The 20,549-nt window shown below is 34.4% G+C and overlaps 1 protein-coding gene and 2 pseudogenes across 1 annotated transcript; all 3 read left to right on the top strand.

Moving 5' to 3' along the window:
* Positions 1 to 905, top strand: LOC118581165 (annotated as a pseudogene).
* A 6,006-nt stretch (positions 906 to 6,911) lies between these two features.
* Positions 6,912 to 7,821, top strand: LOC118583034 (olfactory receptor 4P4-like). The gene is given in 2 exon segments (XM_036186300.1): positions 6,912 to 7,415; positions 7,417 to 7,821. Coding segments are annotated over 2 exon segments (909 nt in total).
* An 11,208-nt stretch (positions 7,822 to 19,029) lies between these two features.
* On the top strand, positions 19,030 to 19,983 carry LOC118581809 (annotated as a pseudogene).
* Positions 19,984 to 20,549: the final 566 nt, after the last annotated feature.

Genomic DNA, 20,549 nt, shown 5'->3' with positions numbered 1-20,549 from the left:
ATGGAATGCCAGAGGAACATATCAGAATTCTTTCTCCTGGGTCTGTCTCCTAAGCAGAACATACGAGTGTTCTGCTTCATGTTCTTCTCATTCTGTTACCTTTCCATCTTGTGTGGTAATCTGCTGATCCTTATCTCAATTGGAGGCAGTTCTCTGCTCAACCAACCAATGTACTATTCCTCAGCCACCTATCTTTATGGACATTCTGCTATACCTCGTGTATGACACCCAAACTGCTGGGGATCTGCTTGTGCAAAGAAAAAGCATCTCCTATGAAAGCTGCATGCTTCAGGTCTTTGCTATGCACTTCTTTGGCCTTATTGAAATCTTAATCCTGACAGCATGGCCTTTGACCGCTATGTGGCCATCTGCAAACCTCTCCACTACATGGTAATCATGAGCAGAACCAGGTGCCATGTCCTGATCTGGGCTTCCTGGGTTGGTGGAGCTGCCCACTCCTTTTCCCAGGTTTTTATGCTAATATGTTTGCCTTTCTGTGGCCCCAATGAAATTGACCACTACTACTGTGATGTTTTCCCTTTGCTTAAACTTGCCTGTACTGATACTTACATCACTGGTCCTCATGGTTGCCAACTCAGGAATTATTGCCTTGGTAACCTTTGTTCTCCTGTTTGGTTCATATGTGGTTATACTGTTTACATTAAGGAATCACTCAGCAGAAGGAAGACGCAAAGCTCGTTCTACCTGTGGGTCACACATCACTGTGGTTATTTTATTCTTTGGCCCTTCCATCTTTGCCTACCCTTAGACCCTCTACTACTTTCCCTGAGGACAAAATCTTTGCGCTGTTTTACACCATGTTGCTCCTATGTTCAACCCCGTCATCTATACTCTAAGAAATACTGAGAATGAAGAATGCTATGAAAAAAGTTTGGTGTCAATAGACAGTCTCACAAGAGAAACACATTAATTTGTTTATTCATATGTTGTTAAAAGAAAACACTGTGCAACTATTAAAGTGACTTTATCATCAAGAAGAGCAATTAGTATTTGAACTGTTCAGAGCTTTGCTCATTCATAAATGGAAAAGGTGAGAATATGAAGAATAATTACTAACAATATTTTCACTGTGAAACCTACTAAGAAAATGTGCTTTGAAACTATTCTAGGTCAAAGAACGATTCTTATATTGTGTAATCAAATTCCGTGCTTATTTAAAATGTTATTAGCTTTTAGATTTGATTTATTACATGACTATAAACATCTTGCTTTCAGCACAATTTAGAAATAGATTGAGATTGACTCCAGAAAAGGTGATTTAGTGATGAACTTTATATTCTGACAGGATTTGTAAATAAACCATATATGGTAACCCTCTGAAACAAATCATCTATGAAAAAGTGAAACAAAAAGAGATTTGAGTGATCTTGCCAGAAAAGGTTCTCCATGCATTATCTGAGAGCTGCGAGCTCGTGCACCTCCCTAGACATATAGACATATAAGTAGTTGCATGGATGGCCACAGTCATAGGCTCACACAGTAGGTTTACAGATATTTTCAGGTTTAGGGTGAATTTATTAGCTTATCTCTTCAACTCTCCTCAGGTTGTGAAATCACTGAATGAGGAAGTACAATTTTTTCTTCTTCCCAATAAAACTTATTTAGTTTACCTATCAATATTGCACATTGGGAAGTATATGTACATGTCTGATTTGTTGATACCCTTACATGAGAAAGGATTCAGGTCTCCTTAATCAAATGACAGAATGCTAAGGAATTTCTTTTTTCTGTTTTTAGATTATTATTTTATCTAATATTTAATAGATGATGTAATGGTTTGTTTTGTGTTCTGGTTCCCCCCCTCCCTCTCAGCTCTCTTGCTGCCTCCTACCCTTTTTCTGTTTTTCTTTTTTTTTTTCATACAATATATTTTGATTATATTCTTTCCTATCTCCAACTCTTCCCAGAACTTCTAGCCCCTCTACCTAACCAACTTCACATCTCTTCTCTCTCTCTCTCTCTCTCTCTCTCTCTCTCTCTCTCTCTCAGCATAAAATCCAAGTGAAGACAGAATAAACAGACAAAAGTAATACAAAGATACTAAAACAAAACAAAATGTTTACAAAGAAACATGAAATCCATTTTGAGTTGGCCAACTACTCTCTGAAATGGGGACTACCCTGGATACCCTGGAGTATGGTTGATACACTCGGTGACCTTGCACTGGAAAAAAAACAAAAAAACAAAAAAACAAAAAAAACAAAAAAACCAAAAAACGATTTTCCTTTTCCAAGCAGGTATCATTTGGAAATATCTTTTTTGTTGGGCGTGATTTTGCATTTAATTCACCTTTGCCATTACGGGATTTTTGTCTGGAGTGAACCTATATAGGTCTTGAATTGCTGTTACAGTCTTGTGAGTTGTGTATCAGTCCTGTTGTATCTGAATGATGGTCTTTTTTTTAGTGTCATTTTACCACCTCTAGGAAATGCAGATCCGAGCCTTGAAGGGAGGGGGTTTTGATAACCACATCTCATTTAGTTCAGGGTGTTCCAAAGGTTCTCATTATTGGCACAGTGTCCAGTTGTGAGTATCTGTTTTAATTGCCATCTAGTATAAGAGGAGCCTTCTCTGATGATGCACTGGTTGGATGATGCACTGATTTATTGATGTAGCAATTTATCAGTGGGAGTTATTTTATTGTTATGTTCCCTTATAAATCCTATAATAGTGGTAACAGGGTTTTGTCTTTCAAACTGTCTGTCTGTTTCATTGCCCTCATTTGTTTCCAAATTCCCTCCTTTATAGGTTATCATCTCCTCTATATTTGTCTTTCCACTTTCCTGGGCTCACTCTTTCTCCTTTTCCCTAAAACCTCTTTTCTTATGTTTTAGTGGAAATCACTTACTTGCCTGGCAACATGAAGCAATACCCATTTCTTGGTGATAGTATTTTTCCTCCATTTACAGAATTCTGAGGATCTAATTGATCCCACTTCATCATATAAACCAGATCGATTCAATTAATTTATGATTAGTTTGCATAGTGAAGCTAACACAAGGGATGTGATACAGTTACTTATATGGAAAACAAATTTATTCAATATTGCTAAGTTACCATTGGTCATTGATGTCTTATTTGGGGTTAGTAGACATTTGTTCACATCTACCCAAGAATGTTGTGTACAACAATTTTATATATATATATATATATATATATATATTATATATATATATATATATATATATCCTTTCTTTTTCATAGAATATATTTTAATTTTTCCTTTCTCAACTCCTCTCAGAACCTCACTCCCTATACACCCACCCAACTTTATGTTCTTTCTCTTTAGAAAAGAAATCAGAGCATACAAGCAAAAAGCCAACAAGACAAAAAATGGCAAAACAAAGCAAGAAGACCATAAAAACAAATAGTGCCATTGGGTTGGGGCCACACCTTTAACTGTAAGCCTATAGTGGAAACTTAATATTTAAAACTCTAACAACCACACACACACTCACACACACATAAGCTCTTGTCTCCTTTCATCATCTACTACTCTTCAAAGATATATATCAATAGTCTTATTTATCAGTGGGAGTGGCAGTGTATCTTAATTTTAACATGCATTTTTTTTGTCAGCTCAACACACAAGGAAATCAGTGTCGGAAGAATGAATAGTCCATTGCTGTACTGTGACAGTTGGTCAAAATTATTCAGATTCAAATCACAGAATTCATAAGGGAACTGTCATGTGTCTGAGTCTGTGTCTTTCCTTCCCTGATGCTTCTTGACAGCATTCTGAAGTATTTCTGTCTGTCTGTCTGTCTCTCTGTATCCCTCTGTCTCTCTCTCTCTCTCTGTCTCTGTCTCTCTCTGTCTCTCTCTCTCTCTCTCTCTCTCTCTCTCTCTCTCTCTCACACACACACACACACACATATATATATATATGTATATATACACACACAAAGAGAAAGAGAGACAGAGGCAGATACATACACTCACACTTATCTTTATTTATCCTCTCCACAATTAAGATCCACTCCAAAGAAAACTCAGTGTTCCTTCAGTGATTCTCTTCTTGTTTTTCAGAGAATGAAATTAGTCAAATGAGTGAAAAGTCCTTGAGGCTCTGTGGATCTCAACAATAATACTGGACTCTAGAGACACATTGCAAAGGGAGTTGCTACTACAAAAGAGGAAAGTGACTTGTAGCTCAAAATTCATAAGAGCCCTGAAGAAGAAGTTTACAAAGGTGTACAATGGAGTGCTGTGCTATTAACATCATTTAAGGAGAGCTCCTGAGGGAAGAAGTAGCTCTGCATTCAAATTTAAGATGTCATGACTTATTTTGTTTGCACTTGGCTCCTGTATGCTTATAGAGCTAGTTATATATCTGTGAAAATATAGATTTGAATGTATTTGTGAATGGTATTCTCAAAATGTTCTCATTAATCTTATGTAAGAGTAAGTATAAAAAAATTATCAGCTTTCAAAATATAGGATAATTTTCTTATAGACTGAAGAAATATCTTCTAATACAGTACTGGAATTTTCCATGTAGAAAAGATAAATGCAATCATCCTGAGATTTTTTTTTTTGAGAATTTAAATTTTTCAGACTGTTATACAGTCTTCCTTTTTATTTCAAGTGTTTATGTCAAGCATGCTGAGCAAGATGAGCTACTGAAAAGGGTAGATGTGTGATAAGGAGTAAGAGAAAACTAACCTGGAGAACATCTGTAATTCATGTGCAGGTAATTTTCATACTGTTACCATTATAGGTACCAAACATTTATTTTGTTACTTTTAAGTTATTAATTAAGGTGTCATCATTAAGAATTGAACCAATGACATTGGAGGCTGTTCTTTGTTGTAAGTTATTCTAATTGCTAGACATTGTATTTGCTTTTCTTTTGGAACACATTATTCCACAAATGAAGCACAAATTTTAACTATAAATTTGATCCAATTCATTTAAGACATGAGACATTGATGTATTTCATGGAGGTGCTATTACTTGTACATTTTTTTTTGCTAATGCTGTGATTAAATGGGAGACAAGGAATGTGGTGGGTATTGTTTTCCCTGAAATATTGGTGTGTTCCCCAAAATAAACATATCTGGAGTAAGAGTTCAGACAGACACTAGAACAAAGCCAAAAATGGTGGCTAGAAATGGGAAGAGTAAGCCATAACAGAAGTTGGGTGGTGGTGGTGCATGCCTTTTATCCCAGCACTTGGGAGGCAGAGCTAGCCGGATCTCTGAGTTCAAGGCCACTTTAGAAACAGCTAAGCATGGTAACCCATGCCTTTAATCCCAAAACCCAACCTTAAATCCCAGTGATTGGGGACAGTAAGAAAAGGTATACAAGGCATGAGGACCAGGAACTAGAGGAATAAAGCATGTAGTTAGTTAAGCATTTAGTTGGTTAAGCATTCAGGCTTTGGAGCAACACAGTTCAGCGGAGATTCATTCTAGAGGAGGACTCAGAAGATTCCAGCCTGAGGAAACAGGATCACCTGAGGAACTAGCAAGGTGAGATAGCCGTGGCTTGTTCTGCTTCTCTGATCTTCCAGCATTCACCCCAATAACTGGCATCGGGTTTATTTTATTAACAAGTACCTTTAAGATTCCTGCTATAAAGGAATTGTTAGATATTCTCAGAACATGACAAATTTCAGACTTTCTATGGTTAATATAGAAAAAAACAGCTGAAATTGAAATTTTAGGAAAATGTACTACACAGTGATTTTTAAAGCTTTCTATTTTTAAGTCTCAAATAGTTGCAAATGTCATTATTAGTGAAGTTGTAAAATATGGGAAACTGTGGACCAAAACTCTCTACAGGATTTGTGAAAAACACTCCTGCCATGATTACTAAATTAGCAATTTAGGTTTCACTTCTAAATCATTCTGAATGCTATTTAACTTTTGCCAGCAGAGCCAGACAGAGAAGTGTGTAGTTCCTGCCCTTCAAATATGTAACATGAATTGCAGCTGGAAAATAGAGAATTATATATGTGAATGTGCAAATAAGTCCTGAAACAGTAATGCTAAGAGTATTTTTACCACACAGGTTTGCACTTAGATTATATATTAACTTCCCTTCAATTTGTTTGTTTATGCATACATTCTATAGCTTTCAAATTATCTGTTAATTTCAGTCTTTCTTCCTAATGTGCTTGTATTCTCACTGTTTATGACTCTAGAGTTTACCTGAAGATAATATATTACACTAAAGTGTATATGAGAAACACGGTAAATTTTTCTTTCTTTTCAAATATCAATAATAAAAATTTAACTATATTTAACTTTTTAAATTATTTTTACAATATTCTCCATGTAGTATATTTTATTAATCCCAGTAGGTAACTCCCATCTCTCTACCTCCCTGCTACCATATTTCATTGAATATTTCTCATCAGTCATATAATTCACATTTAAAAATATTTAAACTTATAAATATATTCATACAGAAAACCATTCAGGTAGCTACTCTATTTCATGTTGGCAAAAGAAATTACTCCTAGCATTCATCTCTGTTTCAAATAAAATATGCAACTGAAATCAAAAATAAGATGAATTCCCTATATTATATTATTAAATATGTATTAAATTACATTCATGTTTTAAAATTTCACACACAGCAATAGCACATTTTGCTTTTAATGGGTGAAATAGTCACTTTAATTTATATTTTAACAGATAAAATTTCCTTGATATTAGTAATATTACAGACTGTAAGGGAAGTTTGATAAAGTACTGCTTGAAATATCAAATTTAATTTCTAAATACTAAGGCAATTTAAATTTATATATTTTCATCTGTGGTTTTTTACAGTGGTATCTAATATTTATTTATAATGCTGATATAGTTGTCATCACACTGGAAATCTCTCACCTGGTTTCTTTTCCCATAGATACTTAATTATTCTTGCACAGGCTATAATAAATGGAATGCCAGAGGAACATATCAGAATTCTTTCTCCTGGGTCTGTCTCCTAAGCAGAACATACGAGTGTTCTGCTTCATGTTCTTCTCATTCTGTTACCTTTCCATCTTGTGTGGTAATCTGCTGATCCTTATCTCAATTGGAGGCAGTTCTCTGCTCAACCAACCAATGTACTATTTCCTCAGCCACCTATCTTTTATGGACATCTGCTATACCTCGTGTGTGACACCCAAACTGCTTGGGGATCTGCTTGTGCAAAGAAAAAGCATCTCCTATGAAAGCTGCATGCTTCAGGTCTTTGCTATGCACTTCTTTGGCCTTATTGAAATCTTAATCCTGACAGCTATGGCCTTTGACCGCTATGTGGCCATCTGCAAACCTCTCCACTACATGGTAATCATGAGCAGAACCAGGTGCCATGTCCTGATCTGGGCTTCCTGGGTTGGTGGAGCTGCCCACTCCTTTTCCCAGGTTTTTATGCTAATATGTTTGCCTTTCTGTGGCCCCCAATGAAATTGACCACTACTACTGTGATGTTTTCCCTTTGCTTAAACTTGCCTGTACTGATACTTACATCACTGGTGTCCTCATGGTTGCCAACTCAGGAATTATTGCCTTGGTAACCTTTGTTCTCCTGTTTGGTTCATATGTGGTTATACTGTTTACATTAAGGAATCACTCAGCAGAAGGAAGACGCAAAGCTCGTTCTACCTGTGGGTCACACATCACTGTGGTTATTTTATTCTTTGGCCCTTCCATCTTTGCCTACCTTAGACCTCCTACTACTTTCCCTGAGGACAAAATCTTTGCGCTGTTTTACACCATTATTGCTCCTATGTTCAACCCCCTCATCTATACTCTAAGAAATACTGAGATGAAGAACGCTATGAAAAAGGTTTGGTGTCAATAGACAGTCTCACAAGAGAAACACATTAATTTGTTTATTCATATGTTGTTAAAAGAAAACACTGTGCAACTATTAAAGTGACTTTATCATCAAGAAGAGCAATTAGTATTTGAACTGTTCAGAGCTTTGCTCATTCATAAATGGAAAAGGTGAGAATATGAAGAATAATTACTAACAATATTTCACTGTGAAACCTACTAAGAAAATGTGCATTGAAACTATTCTAGGTCAAAGAACGATTCTTATATTGTGTAATCAAATTCCGTGCTTATTTAAAATGTTATTAGCTTTTAGATTTGATTTATTACATGACTATAAACATCTTGCTTTCAGCACAATTTAGAAACTAGATTGAGATTGACTCCAGAAAAGGTGATTTAGTGATGAACTTTATATTCTGACAGGATTTGTAAATAAACCATATATGGTAACCCTCTGAAACAAATCATTCTATGAAAAAGTGAAACAAAAGAGAATTTGAGTGATCTTGCCAGAAAAGGTTCACCATGCATTATCTGAGAGCTGCTAGCTCGTGCACCTCCCTAGACATATAGACATATAAATAGTTGCATGGATGGCCACAGTCATAGGCTCACACAGTAGGTTTATAGATATTTTCAGGTTTAGGGTGAATTTATTAGCTTATCTCTTCAACTCTCCTCAGGTTGTGAAATCACTGAATGAGGAAGTACAATTTTTTCTTCTTCCCAATAAAACTTATTTAGTTTACCTGATCTAAGATTGCACATTGGGAAGTATAGTACATGTCTGATTTTGTTGATACCCTTACATGAGAAAGGATTCAGGTCACCTTAGTCAAATGACAGGGTGCTAAGGAATTTCTTTTTTCTGCTTTTAGATTATTTTATCTAATATTTAATAGATGATGTAATGGTTTGTATTGTGTTCTGTTTCCCCCCTCCCTCTCAGCTCTCTTGCTGCCTCCTACCCTTTTTCTGTTTTCCTTTTTTTTTTCATACAATATATTTTGATTATATTCTTTCCTATATCCAACTCTTCCCAGAACTTCTAGCCCCTCTACCTACCCACCTTCACATTCTTTCTCTCTCTCTCTCTCTCTCTCTCTCTCTCTCTCTCTCTCTCAGCATAAAATCCAAGTGAAGACAGAATAAACAGACAAAAGTAATACAAAGATACCAAAACAAAACAAAGTGTTTACAAAGAAACATGAAATCCATTTTGAGTTGGCCAACTACTCTCGGAAATGGGGACTACCCTGGATACCCTGGAGTATGGTTGATACACTCGGTGACCTTGTACTGGAAAAAACAAAAAACAAAAAAACAAAAAAAACAAAAAAACCAAAAAACGATTTTCCTTTTCCAAGCAGGTATCATTTGGAAATATCTTTTTTGTTGGGCGTGATTTTGCATTTAATTCACCTTTGCCATTACGGGATTTTTGTCTGGAGTGAACCTATATAGGTCTTGAATTGCTGTTACAGTCTTGTGAGTTGTGTATCAGTCCTGTTGTATCTGAATGATGGTCTTTTTTTAGTGTCATTTACCACCTCTAGGAAATGCAGATCCAGAGCCTTGAAGGGAGGGGTTTGATAACCACATCTCATTTAGTTCAGGGTGTTCCAAAGGTTCTCATTATTGGCACAGTGTCCAGTTGTGAGTATCTGTTTTAATTGCCATCTAGTATAAGAGGAGCCTTCTCTGATGATGCACTGGTTGGATGATGCACTGATTTATTGATGTAGCAATTTATCAGTGGGAGTTATTTTATTGTTATGTTCCCTTTATAAATCCTATAATAGTGGTAACAGGGTTTTGTCTTTCAAACTGTCTGTCTGTTTCATTGCCCTCATTTGTTCCAAATTCCCTCCTTTATAGGTTATCATCTCCTCTATATTTGTCTTTCCACTTTCCTGGGCTCACTCTTTCTCCTTTTCCCTAAAACCTCTTTTCTTATGTTTTAGTGGAAATCACTTACTTGCCTGGCAACATGAAGCAATACCCATTTCTTGGTTGATAGTATTTTTCCTCCATTTACAGAATATTCTGAGGATCTAATTGATCCCACTTCATCATATAACCAGATCGATTCAATTAATTATGATTAGTTTGCATTAGTGAAGCTAACACAAGGATGTGATACAGTTACTTATATGGAAACAAATTTATCAATATTGCTAAGTTACCATGCCCTAAGGTCAGCTATCCCCAGCCTATATACATTCAAATTGTTAACAATTTCAATTCATATTCTCAAAGGTAGCAACTTAACCCATTCACATTTCTCATGAAACAGTACATAGACTATTTGCTTCAATGGTCAGGCTCTTGAACATGTTGGAGATGTACCTTTCCTTGCTCAGAAGTACCTTTCAAAATGATGTGTAGACACTAGACGGAGGGGCAGTAACATTGGGAACTTTCTCTCCCTGTATCTCGGTGTCTCCCTCATCCATGCTTCCTTCCATTTGCTTTAGCCACAAGTATAATACAGGTTTCACTATGTAAGATATAATGGGTTTGCCACTTCAGCTTTTATGTATGTATTACAATCAAAACTAGAACAGAAATTAAGACTGTGGTTGTTATTACTGTATTATATTTTATGCAATGAATTTCAGGTATATTTATGTATAAAGAGGTACATATACATACCTACTTTAAATAAATGTCTTAGCTACAAATTAAAAGCATAAACAAAATTTCATATTCTTCAGTCCTTACCTATTATATTTCTTAACTTATACATACTTGAGATTAAAAGTATTATTTACTGGATTATTGCAGAATATTCCTATATACTATGTGAATATATGTCACTGATATTGGTTTAATAAAGAGACTGACTGGCCTATAGCTGAACAGAATAAGGTTAGGTAGCAAAGCCATTCTGTGAATGCTGCGAAGAAGGGCCAAGTAGAAGGAGATGTCAGCCAGACGCAGAGGAAGCAGGATGGGTAGAAAATGAGGTAACAAGCCACAAGCCATGAGACAAAATCATAGATAAGAAATATATGTTAATTTAAAATGTAAGAGTTAAATAATGACAAGCCTGGGCTATTGGCTGAGCATTTGTAATTAATGCAAGCCTCAGGTGTTTATTTGGGAGCTGCTTGTGGAACAGAAACTTCCACAATAGTCATAGTTAGTTTTCCTTGGTTATGATAAATGATAAATTACATATAAAACTTAGAGTCAGAAAGATAAGACATATTAGACTATTTTCTCTAAATTTGCCAAATATAAATGAATTGGATATTGTAACTATAATTCTTATTTAATAACTGTTTTGTTGTATACAATTTCACTATGTGAAAATTAAACCTTCTTTTACAATTAGACAAAAAAGGGAAAAATGTGGAATATTCCTTACATTATGTGAGTATATATTGCTATGATTGGTTTAATAAAAAATCTGACTGGTCAATAGCTGGGCAGGATAATGTTAGGTGGGAAAACCAAACTGAGAATGCAGGGAGAAAGAAAGGTGGCGTGAGGAGCCATTATAAACACAGAGAGGATCAAGATGGACATGTTGTACTGAGAAAGGGTACTAAACTACGTGGCAAAGCATAGATAAGCTGTGGAGCCTGAATGGGACCAAACTAGGTCCTCAGCATATGGAAGACAGTTGTAGAGTTTGGTCTGTTTGAGGGGGCCCTAGCAGTGGGATCAGGATCTATCCCTGGTGCATGAGCTGGCTTTTTGGAACCCATTGTCTATGATGGGATACCTTGCTGAGCCTTGATAAAGAGGGGAGGGGCTTGGTCCTCTGTCATCTGAATGTACCAGACTTTGATGACTCCCCATGGGGGGCCATACCCTTTTGGAGGTATGGATGAGTAAGGTGGGGAGAAGGAAGAGGGATAAGAGGGGGTTCTGTGGTTGGTTTGCAAAATGGCTAAAAAAAATCTAAAATAAAAAATAAAGTTAAATATAAAAGAAAGATGAGGTAATTTAAAATGTAAGATTTAGCTAGTAAAAAGCCTGAGCTATCAACCAAAGTTGGTAATTAATATAAGCCTCAGTGTGTTTTTTTGGAAATTGTTGGCAGGACAGAAACTTCTGTCAACAAATTATTTATTCATTAATTCATTAATTCTTTCTTTTCCCCTTTCTATTGAAAAGAGATTCTTTTTTCATGCAATATATCCTGATTAATAATTAGATGAATAAAATATTCATTCCTTCTCTATATAGCACAGAATACCTCTCCTTAACCTCTTAGAAATGTTCTTTCCAGAATTCAGATCTTCTATCATCTTTTCAATATTCCTCTGCTGATTTATCAGAATCTTCCAATTTTAATTGTTCTGCTTCTGAAACTTAAAAGAACAAATGGAAAATACCTTTCCCATCCTGTATCTTTACTGGAGAGTGACTTGGTCTTTATATATATATTTATTTATTTTTGTCTGTGTTATTTATTTAATAGTAAGAGGTAGATAAATCCATAGTGGTAAATGCTGAGTAGTTGAGAATTTTAGCTTTTTAAAACAATTGTATCATTTTCGAGGAGGAAGGTTTTAGGTTTTACTATTTGTATCTTGTGCCTTTAAAATATGAATGGATTTAGTTTAAATCTGAGGCTTCAATTTATCACTTTCATTCTTTTTTTTCCATTTATCACCCTTCCCTGAACCATTGTCAGTGTATGTGTGTGGAAGTTGTATGCTTGACATGCCAGTAAAGGTAAATTGCAATGTTGGCATTTGCCAGGCCCCTACATCAATGTTCCTTCCTCCCTCTGTTTTAAAATATGTACCTGTAATATAGATTAGACTTGAACTCCCAACCCTTCTATGCAATTGATGTGTTCCACCAAGATCAAGTATATGGTATGCTTGTATACTTTAAACTATCCTAATTTTAGCCTAAATTATAGGATTAATGGTATGCGGTAAATGAGATTTTAGAAAGAGTAAATTAAAAAAAGTATGTGCATACAAAAATGTATAAATTTTGTGTTTGTGTGTGTGTGTGCATGCGTGTGTGCGCGTGTGTGTGTGGGTGCGTGTGTGTGTGTGTGTGCGCGCATGTGTGTGTGTTTGTGTGTGTGTGTGTGCGCGTGTGTGCGTGTGTGTGTGTGTGTGTGTGTGTGTGTGTGTGTGCGCGTGTGTGACAACAATAAAGAAAGAGAGGCTATCATCTTGAGAGGAAGGCAACAAGAAGGGGTATGATGGAAGCTGACTGGGAGAGACTGGAGGGAAGAGAGGGAGGGTGGAAAATGATATATTTCCATTTTAATTAAAAACCTATTTTTAAGAAAATAATGCATTACCTGTACTTCTTAATGATGAATGAGAAATGTGTGAAAAATGAACATGAAATGTATAAAAAGTGAAATGCGTATTTTCAAAAATTCATTAACTGTAAGTTTTCTAAACCATTGAAAACAATAATAAAAGACATTAGATATATTTTCTTCTGAAATTCTACTATCAACAAGGAAAATAATCCCATTGACATAGGAGTCAAAGGTATTATCTTCTCTTAGAAAAATGTAGAGAATATGGAGTTGATCTGTCCTTCAAAAATGTAAATTTGAATTTCTTTTGACCACACAATCTGTGTAAAGTTGAGAGAGAAGCCAGTCACTAATGTTCAGGGGATACACAATGCCTGAGATCTCCAGATCACTAGCAACGTCATTTGTGGCTGGATGACTGTTTATAACCCACATCCAGTGCTAGCTTCAGCTTCTCTGACAACTTGTCTCTACAGAACATTGATCTGGTAAGTTCATAATGTTGTCAGGTAAAGCCACGTTACTTATGAAAGGAAAAATCAATGCATGGAAATAAAGACAAATGCTATTTTTGATTGTTTATCATTTTATAAAGTTTCCAGTGATTTTATGAGTCTTATTTACTCTGGAAATAATTTTTGTAATAGAAATAAATATTATGATTTGACCAATTTGCATTTTTAACTTATTTCACTTACCTTTAAATTGTTTTTTCTTATAAAAGCATGGCTCCTACTTTGTGTGAACATTTCATGAGTGACAGGTGTCAGTTGACTTAAGAAGATGCAAGATATTTTCCTATAGGCAACTCCTATACTGTACAGAGAGGGAGATAAATACAGGAAGATCAAAAAATACTGAAAAGTGTGTGTGTTGTGGAATATTAAAATATCAATGTAGAAAGTCAGATAGCAGGACAAAGGAAGTGAAATAATGGACTCACAAAGTGTGAAACCTTAACTAAGTTAATGTAAATAATTTTTCCCTCCTGATCATCTGTCTGAATACATTATCTACTTTTTGACTCCACTGTGTAAAAATTAATACAAGTAAAAGTTAAATAGAGGTATCTGGTTTAATTTGGAGAGGTAATTTACTTAGAGAAAAATTCAAAATTTTGCCCATAGATATTATAACGTGACATTTCAGAGATAGGTGGACTTGATGCCTACTTTGATAGAAAATTTCACATCTAGAAAATCACTAGAAGGTTTAGTATTATAATGGAATATTGATTAAACATAAAGTTATTCACAGCCTACCAAGAAATTCAAAAGCAAAAATTGAAACATGAAATAGATTCTGGCAAGAACCATTTGCTCTCTCCCTGTTCCTTAGAGGAAAGCGAAGGGAAAAACACAACACCCAAACACACATAAAAAGAGAATTAACTGTACTCAACCTAAAAAAGCACTAATTAGTCAAACAGAAGCAACTCTAAATTTCTCTGTTTTTACTTCCCATGTTTGATGTAGATTGTGTTGATGATTATGAGATTATTGAATAATTATTTACATACCAATTTAAGTATTTGAAGTGTTTTATTTTCATCATTCAATGAATATTTAAGGATTAATACTTAGCATATACTGGAAGGATATAAATAAAGAAGACTGGCCAGAATTATTTTAAGCATCTTTACTGGCTTGAGTTACTCTCTCATGAACTTACCTAAGAATTGAGAGTTAATTATTTCAAACTAACTAGTGCTATAAGTGATGATTATAAATGTACTTACCAGTACTACTATTACTGGAGGAAAACTATTATATGACAAAAATCACACAAGCCATGAGAAGAGGCTGGGATTCAAAACAAATATGCATATTTTTCTTAGTGTTTGTTGGAAGCTCATAAGACATTCCTCTCCTTTGTAGGATTAGATTCATGAAAATCAAAACAGATAGAGCTTCCAGCTAATAAGGACTTAAAATGAAATGCTTGGGGCATTGCATCTCTGCTTTAAGTAGTAGTAGTAATAGATTTATTATACCATAGGTATTTAGAAATTTTATTTGCATTGCTTTAGATTTAACTCTACTATTTTTAAATATAAGACCAGAAGTTAATCATTATTATATTTATGACTTAGTATGTACTTGGTAAAATAGGCTTACAAATACTTCTTAGTGCTATTGCATTTATAGTATTAATTCCTTAAAGGAAGGCTTTAATACCAAGGTGAGTATCATGCCTATTGATGCTTCATGAAAATAACTTAACAAAGTCAGATATTTTATCATGCTATGATTATAATAAGCCCTAGTTGTTTTACTTTCCTATGTTTAAACACTGGCTCAAAAATTACACTTGGCAATGATTGGGAGAGTAAGTATCAAATCTTAACTAAAATACTGTTATACATTACTAAAATTTTTCAGCATTGTGCATATCTGTGCTAAAGGCAAATCATTAAGAGAATGGAAAGCTACATTAGAAAAATATGTCACAATCCTTTGTATCCAATCTGTTGTTCTTGCAGAGTGGCCATTGCTGCTCTCTAATGGTAATGGAGGCTGAGCCTGAAGGATCCATTACTTGTATAGACAAGAAATAATGCCTAAGTTTTTTGTTCATAAATATATAGAGTATGTAGGACAGAGGGGCATACCTAGCTTGTAGATTTCATTTTTGTATCTTTTTGATTTAGGTACATTATTTTTGTTTTTTATTTAGGTACATTTGTAAATTCAAATTTTTTCATGCACATACCAGTAATATGAGATTGCCTTAATACACTGAAAGCAATAAGTATGATGGTAAAAAAAAAATAAGATAATGGTGAAAGAGGTGAGAGATTGGGGTTAAATTCATTCCGTGACTTCGGTTATATTAACTACATGCAAGCCATTTGCCTCCAGGCCTAGAAAATTCTAATTTCAATGTTGTGATATGCTATATGCACCTTTGGTGGGCCTCTGCATACTTAATCATGAAAGTCAATTAATTTTTACATTTATAATTCTATAACTATTTTTCAGATCTACATCAAAGTCAGTTGGTCATGGTGAAATGTACATTTAAATTTAAGACACAAGGGGAGAAATTATGTCACACATCTTTGAGTGTCTCAAATTCTAAACTTTGGATGACAGTTTATAGATAATGAACAATGAATGCCCAAATAAATTGATGAAAAGCCTGTCAAGAAGCAGAATAAAATCTCAGCTGTGGCCTTGAGAAAAAAATTTAGCTAGATGTTCAAATCTGTTTTATAACTGGAATTATAACTTCAGGCCATATTTATTAGAATACCCAAAAATGGAAATTTTTCTATCACAATGTGAATAGAGAATGATCATTACTTTTGATAAAGTATTGTTTAATAACACAATTTTCAGAGTTTCAATTTATATGTGAACTATTATTTTCATTTTGTTTAATATTATAAATTTTATTTATATAAAATGCATAAAGCAATGCATTTTATCTATGAACCTGACTAAATTAATCCTGCTGTTTGACTCATATGAACAAAAATGAATGAGTTGCCCAAAGTTGTATATTGACCATTGCTCAATAGATAGCAAGTGTTTCCTCATGTCTTAGTAAAATCAGTGTTAATAGTGATGGAATTCAGTGGTTTGGCTAAAGGACAATTATAAATCTTAAAATCACATTGTAGAAATAAATTAATTCTTTCCCAGCCATAGCAAAAATGGCAGTTTTCATTTTTATTGGGGGAGTTAACATGCCAACTTAATTTAGAACAAAGAGATTGGAAGGGAAGTTAACAAATGAGTAGATGAGAAATGATATTTTGAAACTTATTAGAATATACAAAAGATGTTTTCAGTAAAGATCACAATTTTACTCGGATTGGGAGTCAAATTTACTATAAAGTTAGTGGATTATTGGTTAATATTATGGTATTCTTCCAAAATTATTGAGAACAGTACTAAATTAGAAGTGCTAGGAATCCTTAACTATCTCAATTTTTATGAATCAAATCCTGTATGGTTGTCATTTTATGATTGATGGATGAATTAAAATTGCTTTACTGATTCTCCCTGTGGTCTGTAAAGATAATCATATTGTTTATATAAAAAAAATTAACTAGGGGGTCTGTTTCTACCTTGGTTAAGTTGTGACATGAAATTGCCAATTACTTCAAAATCAGATTTACTGAATTTCTAGAATACTGATTCTATACGATCAGAGTTTAAATTATAAGTTCATATCTTAATCTCTGGCTCGGAAGTCACTGACCATTTACTAGATAAATTTTCATTCACACCGACTGAATCATTATTTCTAGGCTGATTCCCAAATCTTATAGATGGGATGAGCTTGATTAACCGAAAAAGAAAAATTGCTATCTATCTATCTATCTATCTATCTATCTATCTATCTATCTATCTGTCTCTTTCTCTCTCTCTCTACATCTATCTAAGTTTCTATCTATGTATCTATGTATGTATCTATGTATGTATCTATCTATCTAGCTATCTATATCTATCTATATCTATATATATATATTATATTATATATATACAGTGACATAATTTGAATATATAACCTAAAGTTCAGATATATCCCAATACAGACAATTTTATATAACTTGTTTTCTGAAATATGCAGTATCAAGATGCTTTATAAGTTTTGACAACTATTGTAAGATGGATAAAATACAAATTAGAAATGTAGGCTTCACTTAATACATATAAAAGGAAATACATTTATATTTATTTACATATCATTTAACTAAGATTTATAATATGTAAATATATAAATAAAACCTGTGTTATCTGTATAATTGTATGTATATGATTTCAGGGCAGTCCACCTGGTATTGGGTAACCAATTAGGGGTCTCATCCTTGTGGAGGATATTTCTTTGTATTTCTTAGTTGCCTGTAGTTCTTTGTGTGTGTTTGAGAGGGGGATCTCTCCCTTCTCTATAAGCATGTCTACTGTATCTTTTCAGATCATGTATAGGAAGCTACACTGTTGGGGTATTACGGGAAAAGTAAGGGGGTGGAACTTCACATGTGCAGGAGGGAAAGAAGGAAAGGGTGGAAATGATGCATTTATATATTTATATAAAAATTAAAAAAGAAAAATTACACAAATTAATTCGTTTTCCATTAGTTATTTTTCAGTTTAAATAACTCCCATATTGCATTGATAATTTAAGTATTTAATTTTTGATAAAAATATTCACAGTTATAAATATTCTTGGATTGTAAAAATATTAACAGCATGGTGATAAATCACATAAAATAATAGATAAAAAGAGAGGAAAACTATTAATATTTTAAAGTGTGTTTTTTTATTGTGTGTATGTCTCTGTGTCTTTACATGGCTATAAGGTTTCTGGAGCAGGTGTGCTTGTGAGCCACCCCTGTGTGCTAAGAACTGAACTAAGCTCCTATACAAGAGCCATACTCTGTCTAACCACTGAACCATGTCTACAGATCCCTAACTAATTATCCAAATCAACTTCTGGGCCAGTTACTTTGAGTGCTTGTTTTCCCTTTCTTTCTTTCTTTCTTTCTTTCTTTCTTTCTTTCTTTCTTTCTTTCTTTCTTTCTCTCTCTCTCTCTCTCTCTCTCTCTCTCTCTCTCTCTCTCTCTCTCTCTCTCTCTCTCGCTCTCACACACACACACACACACACACACACGTCTAAATAAATTCAAAGTAAAATATAGTCCATGATTCAAAATTAGAGCTATTGTTTAAGTTTACACCTTATTTGTGTTTTGTCATATACTTTTATCTTTAACAGTATTTGAGTCTGTAAGGACCCCAAACTCATCTCTTAAAAGGACTTAGTTGTATGTTGAAAACTTTTAGCAACTAATCCTCATTTTTAACCACTCTTTCATTGTTTGATTAACTGAATTCAACTTTATTCATGTCAACAACTAACATAAAATCTGTGAAGTAGTCCCTCCAACACAGGTTCATAACAGTGTTAATCATCGATGATCTCTACATTACTGGCATTCATCAATCCTATCTGTCTTTTCAGGGCCCTGCCATGTATTTCTACTGCACTGAACCATGGGTAAATGCTACTGTGTTTATTCTGTTGGGGCTTTCTGAAAACCAAAACATCGAAGTCCTCTGCTTTGTGTTATTTCTAGTTTGCTACATTGCTATTTGGTTGTGCAATGTGCTCATAATTATGTCTATCACTTTCACTCAGCTCATGGAACAACCTATGTATTTCTCCTCAATTATTTATCACTTTCTGATCTTTGCTACACAACCACAGTGACTCCCAAACTCCTGACTGATTTGCTTGCAGAGAAGAAGATTATTTCCTATAATAGTTGCATGACACAGCTATTTGTTCTTCATTTTCTTGGCGCCATAGAGATCTTCATTCTCACGGCAATGGCCTATGACAGCTGCATGGCCATCTGCAGGCCTCTGCACTACACTATCATTATGAGCAGACAGAGATGCAATGAAATCCTTGCAGTCTGTTGCACTGGAGGATTTCTGCACTCATCCAGTCAGTCCATTCTCATTTCCTTTTTGTCCTTTTGTGACCACAATGAGATAGATCACTACTTCTGTGATGTGTTCCCTTTATTGAAATTGGCTTGCACTGATACACATAGAATTGGTCTCTTTGTCATTGTTGATTCTGGCCTAATTGCTTTGGTAACATTTGTAATTTTGATGATCTCTTACTTGCTGATATTACCTACTGTTAGAGCTTACCCTGCAGAGAGCCGTTCCAAAGCTCTTTCCACGTGTAGTTCCCATATAACCATTATAGTCCTGTTTTTTTGTGCCTGTTCTCTTTGTTTACATGAGACCAAATATAACATTCCCAGAGGACAAAGTGTTTGCTCTTTTCTACACTATCATAGCTCCCATGTTCAACTCTCTGGTCTACACATTGAGAAACACTGAGATGAAGAATGCCATAAAGAGAATATGGTATCGTCAAATACCTTTGTTAAAGAAGCATGTTCCATGAAACACTCAAAAATGTGTGTATCTGAATATCAAAACATTCTACAAGTGTCTTGTTCCTGTATTTGCTTATGATACTTTAATCACAGTTCATAATTGCTTGTTTGTCTTCTTTATTCTCTCTTCTTTTTGCTTTCAATGTGACTTTCTGTGAATTGAGGTTCATTTTTTTGTAAAGCAAATGTTGATTTTGTGAATTTTGATTCTTGTATGTCCAGTCATTTTCCTGTAGTTTTATTTGCTAATCAACTGTCACATTCTAAACAATTAATAAAGATAATTTACCAGAGTTCTGTATGCTGACGATCCTTGTCACTATTATGTATCCATAATCACAGTCCTGAACACTTATCACTGTGACCACTGCTTAATTTGTTTTTTAATCGAGACCCAGGGCTCCAGAATGTCCAGGACACTTTTAATTCAATAACAGAAATACCTTATTCCCCTTTGAAAGCATACATTTTATAAATAAAGGCACTGAATGAAAGAACTAGATATTATATGCCAGAAACCAAAGATTCTGTAAATCTGTTTCCATATCATAATGGCACAAAGAGATTTTCATTT

This window comes from Onychomys torridus, chromosome 4 (assembly GCF_903995425.1).
Source record: "Onychomys torridus chromosome 4, mOncTor1.1, whole genome shotgun sequence".
Taxonomy (NCBI): Eukaryota; Metazoa; Chordata; class Mammalia; order Rodentia; family Cricetidae; genus Onychomys; species Onychomys torridus.
Note: the sequence above shows the minus strand (reverse complement) of the source record. Positions and strands in the feature narration are given on the sequence as shown.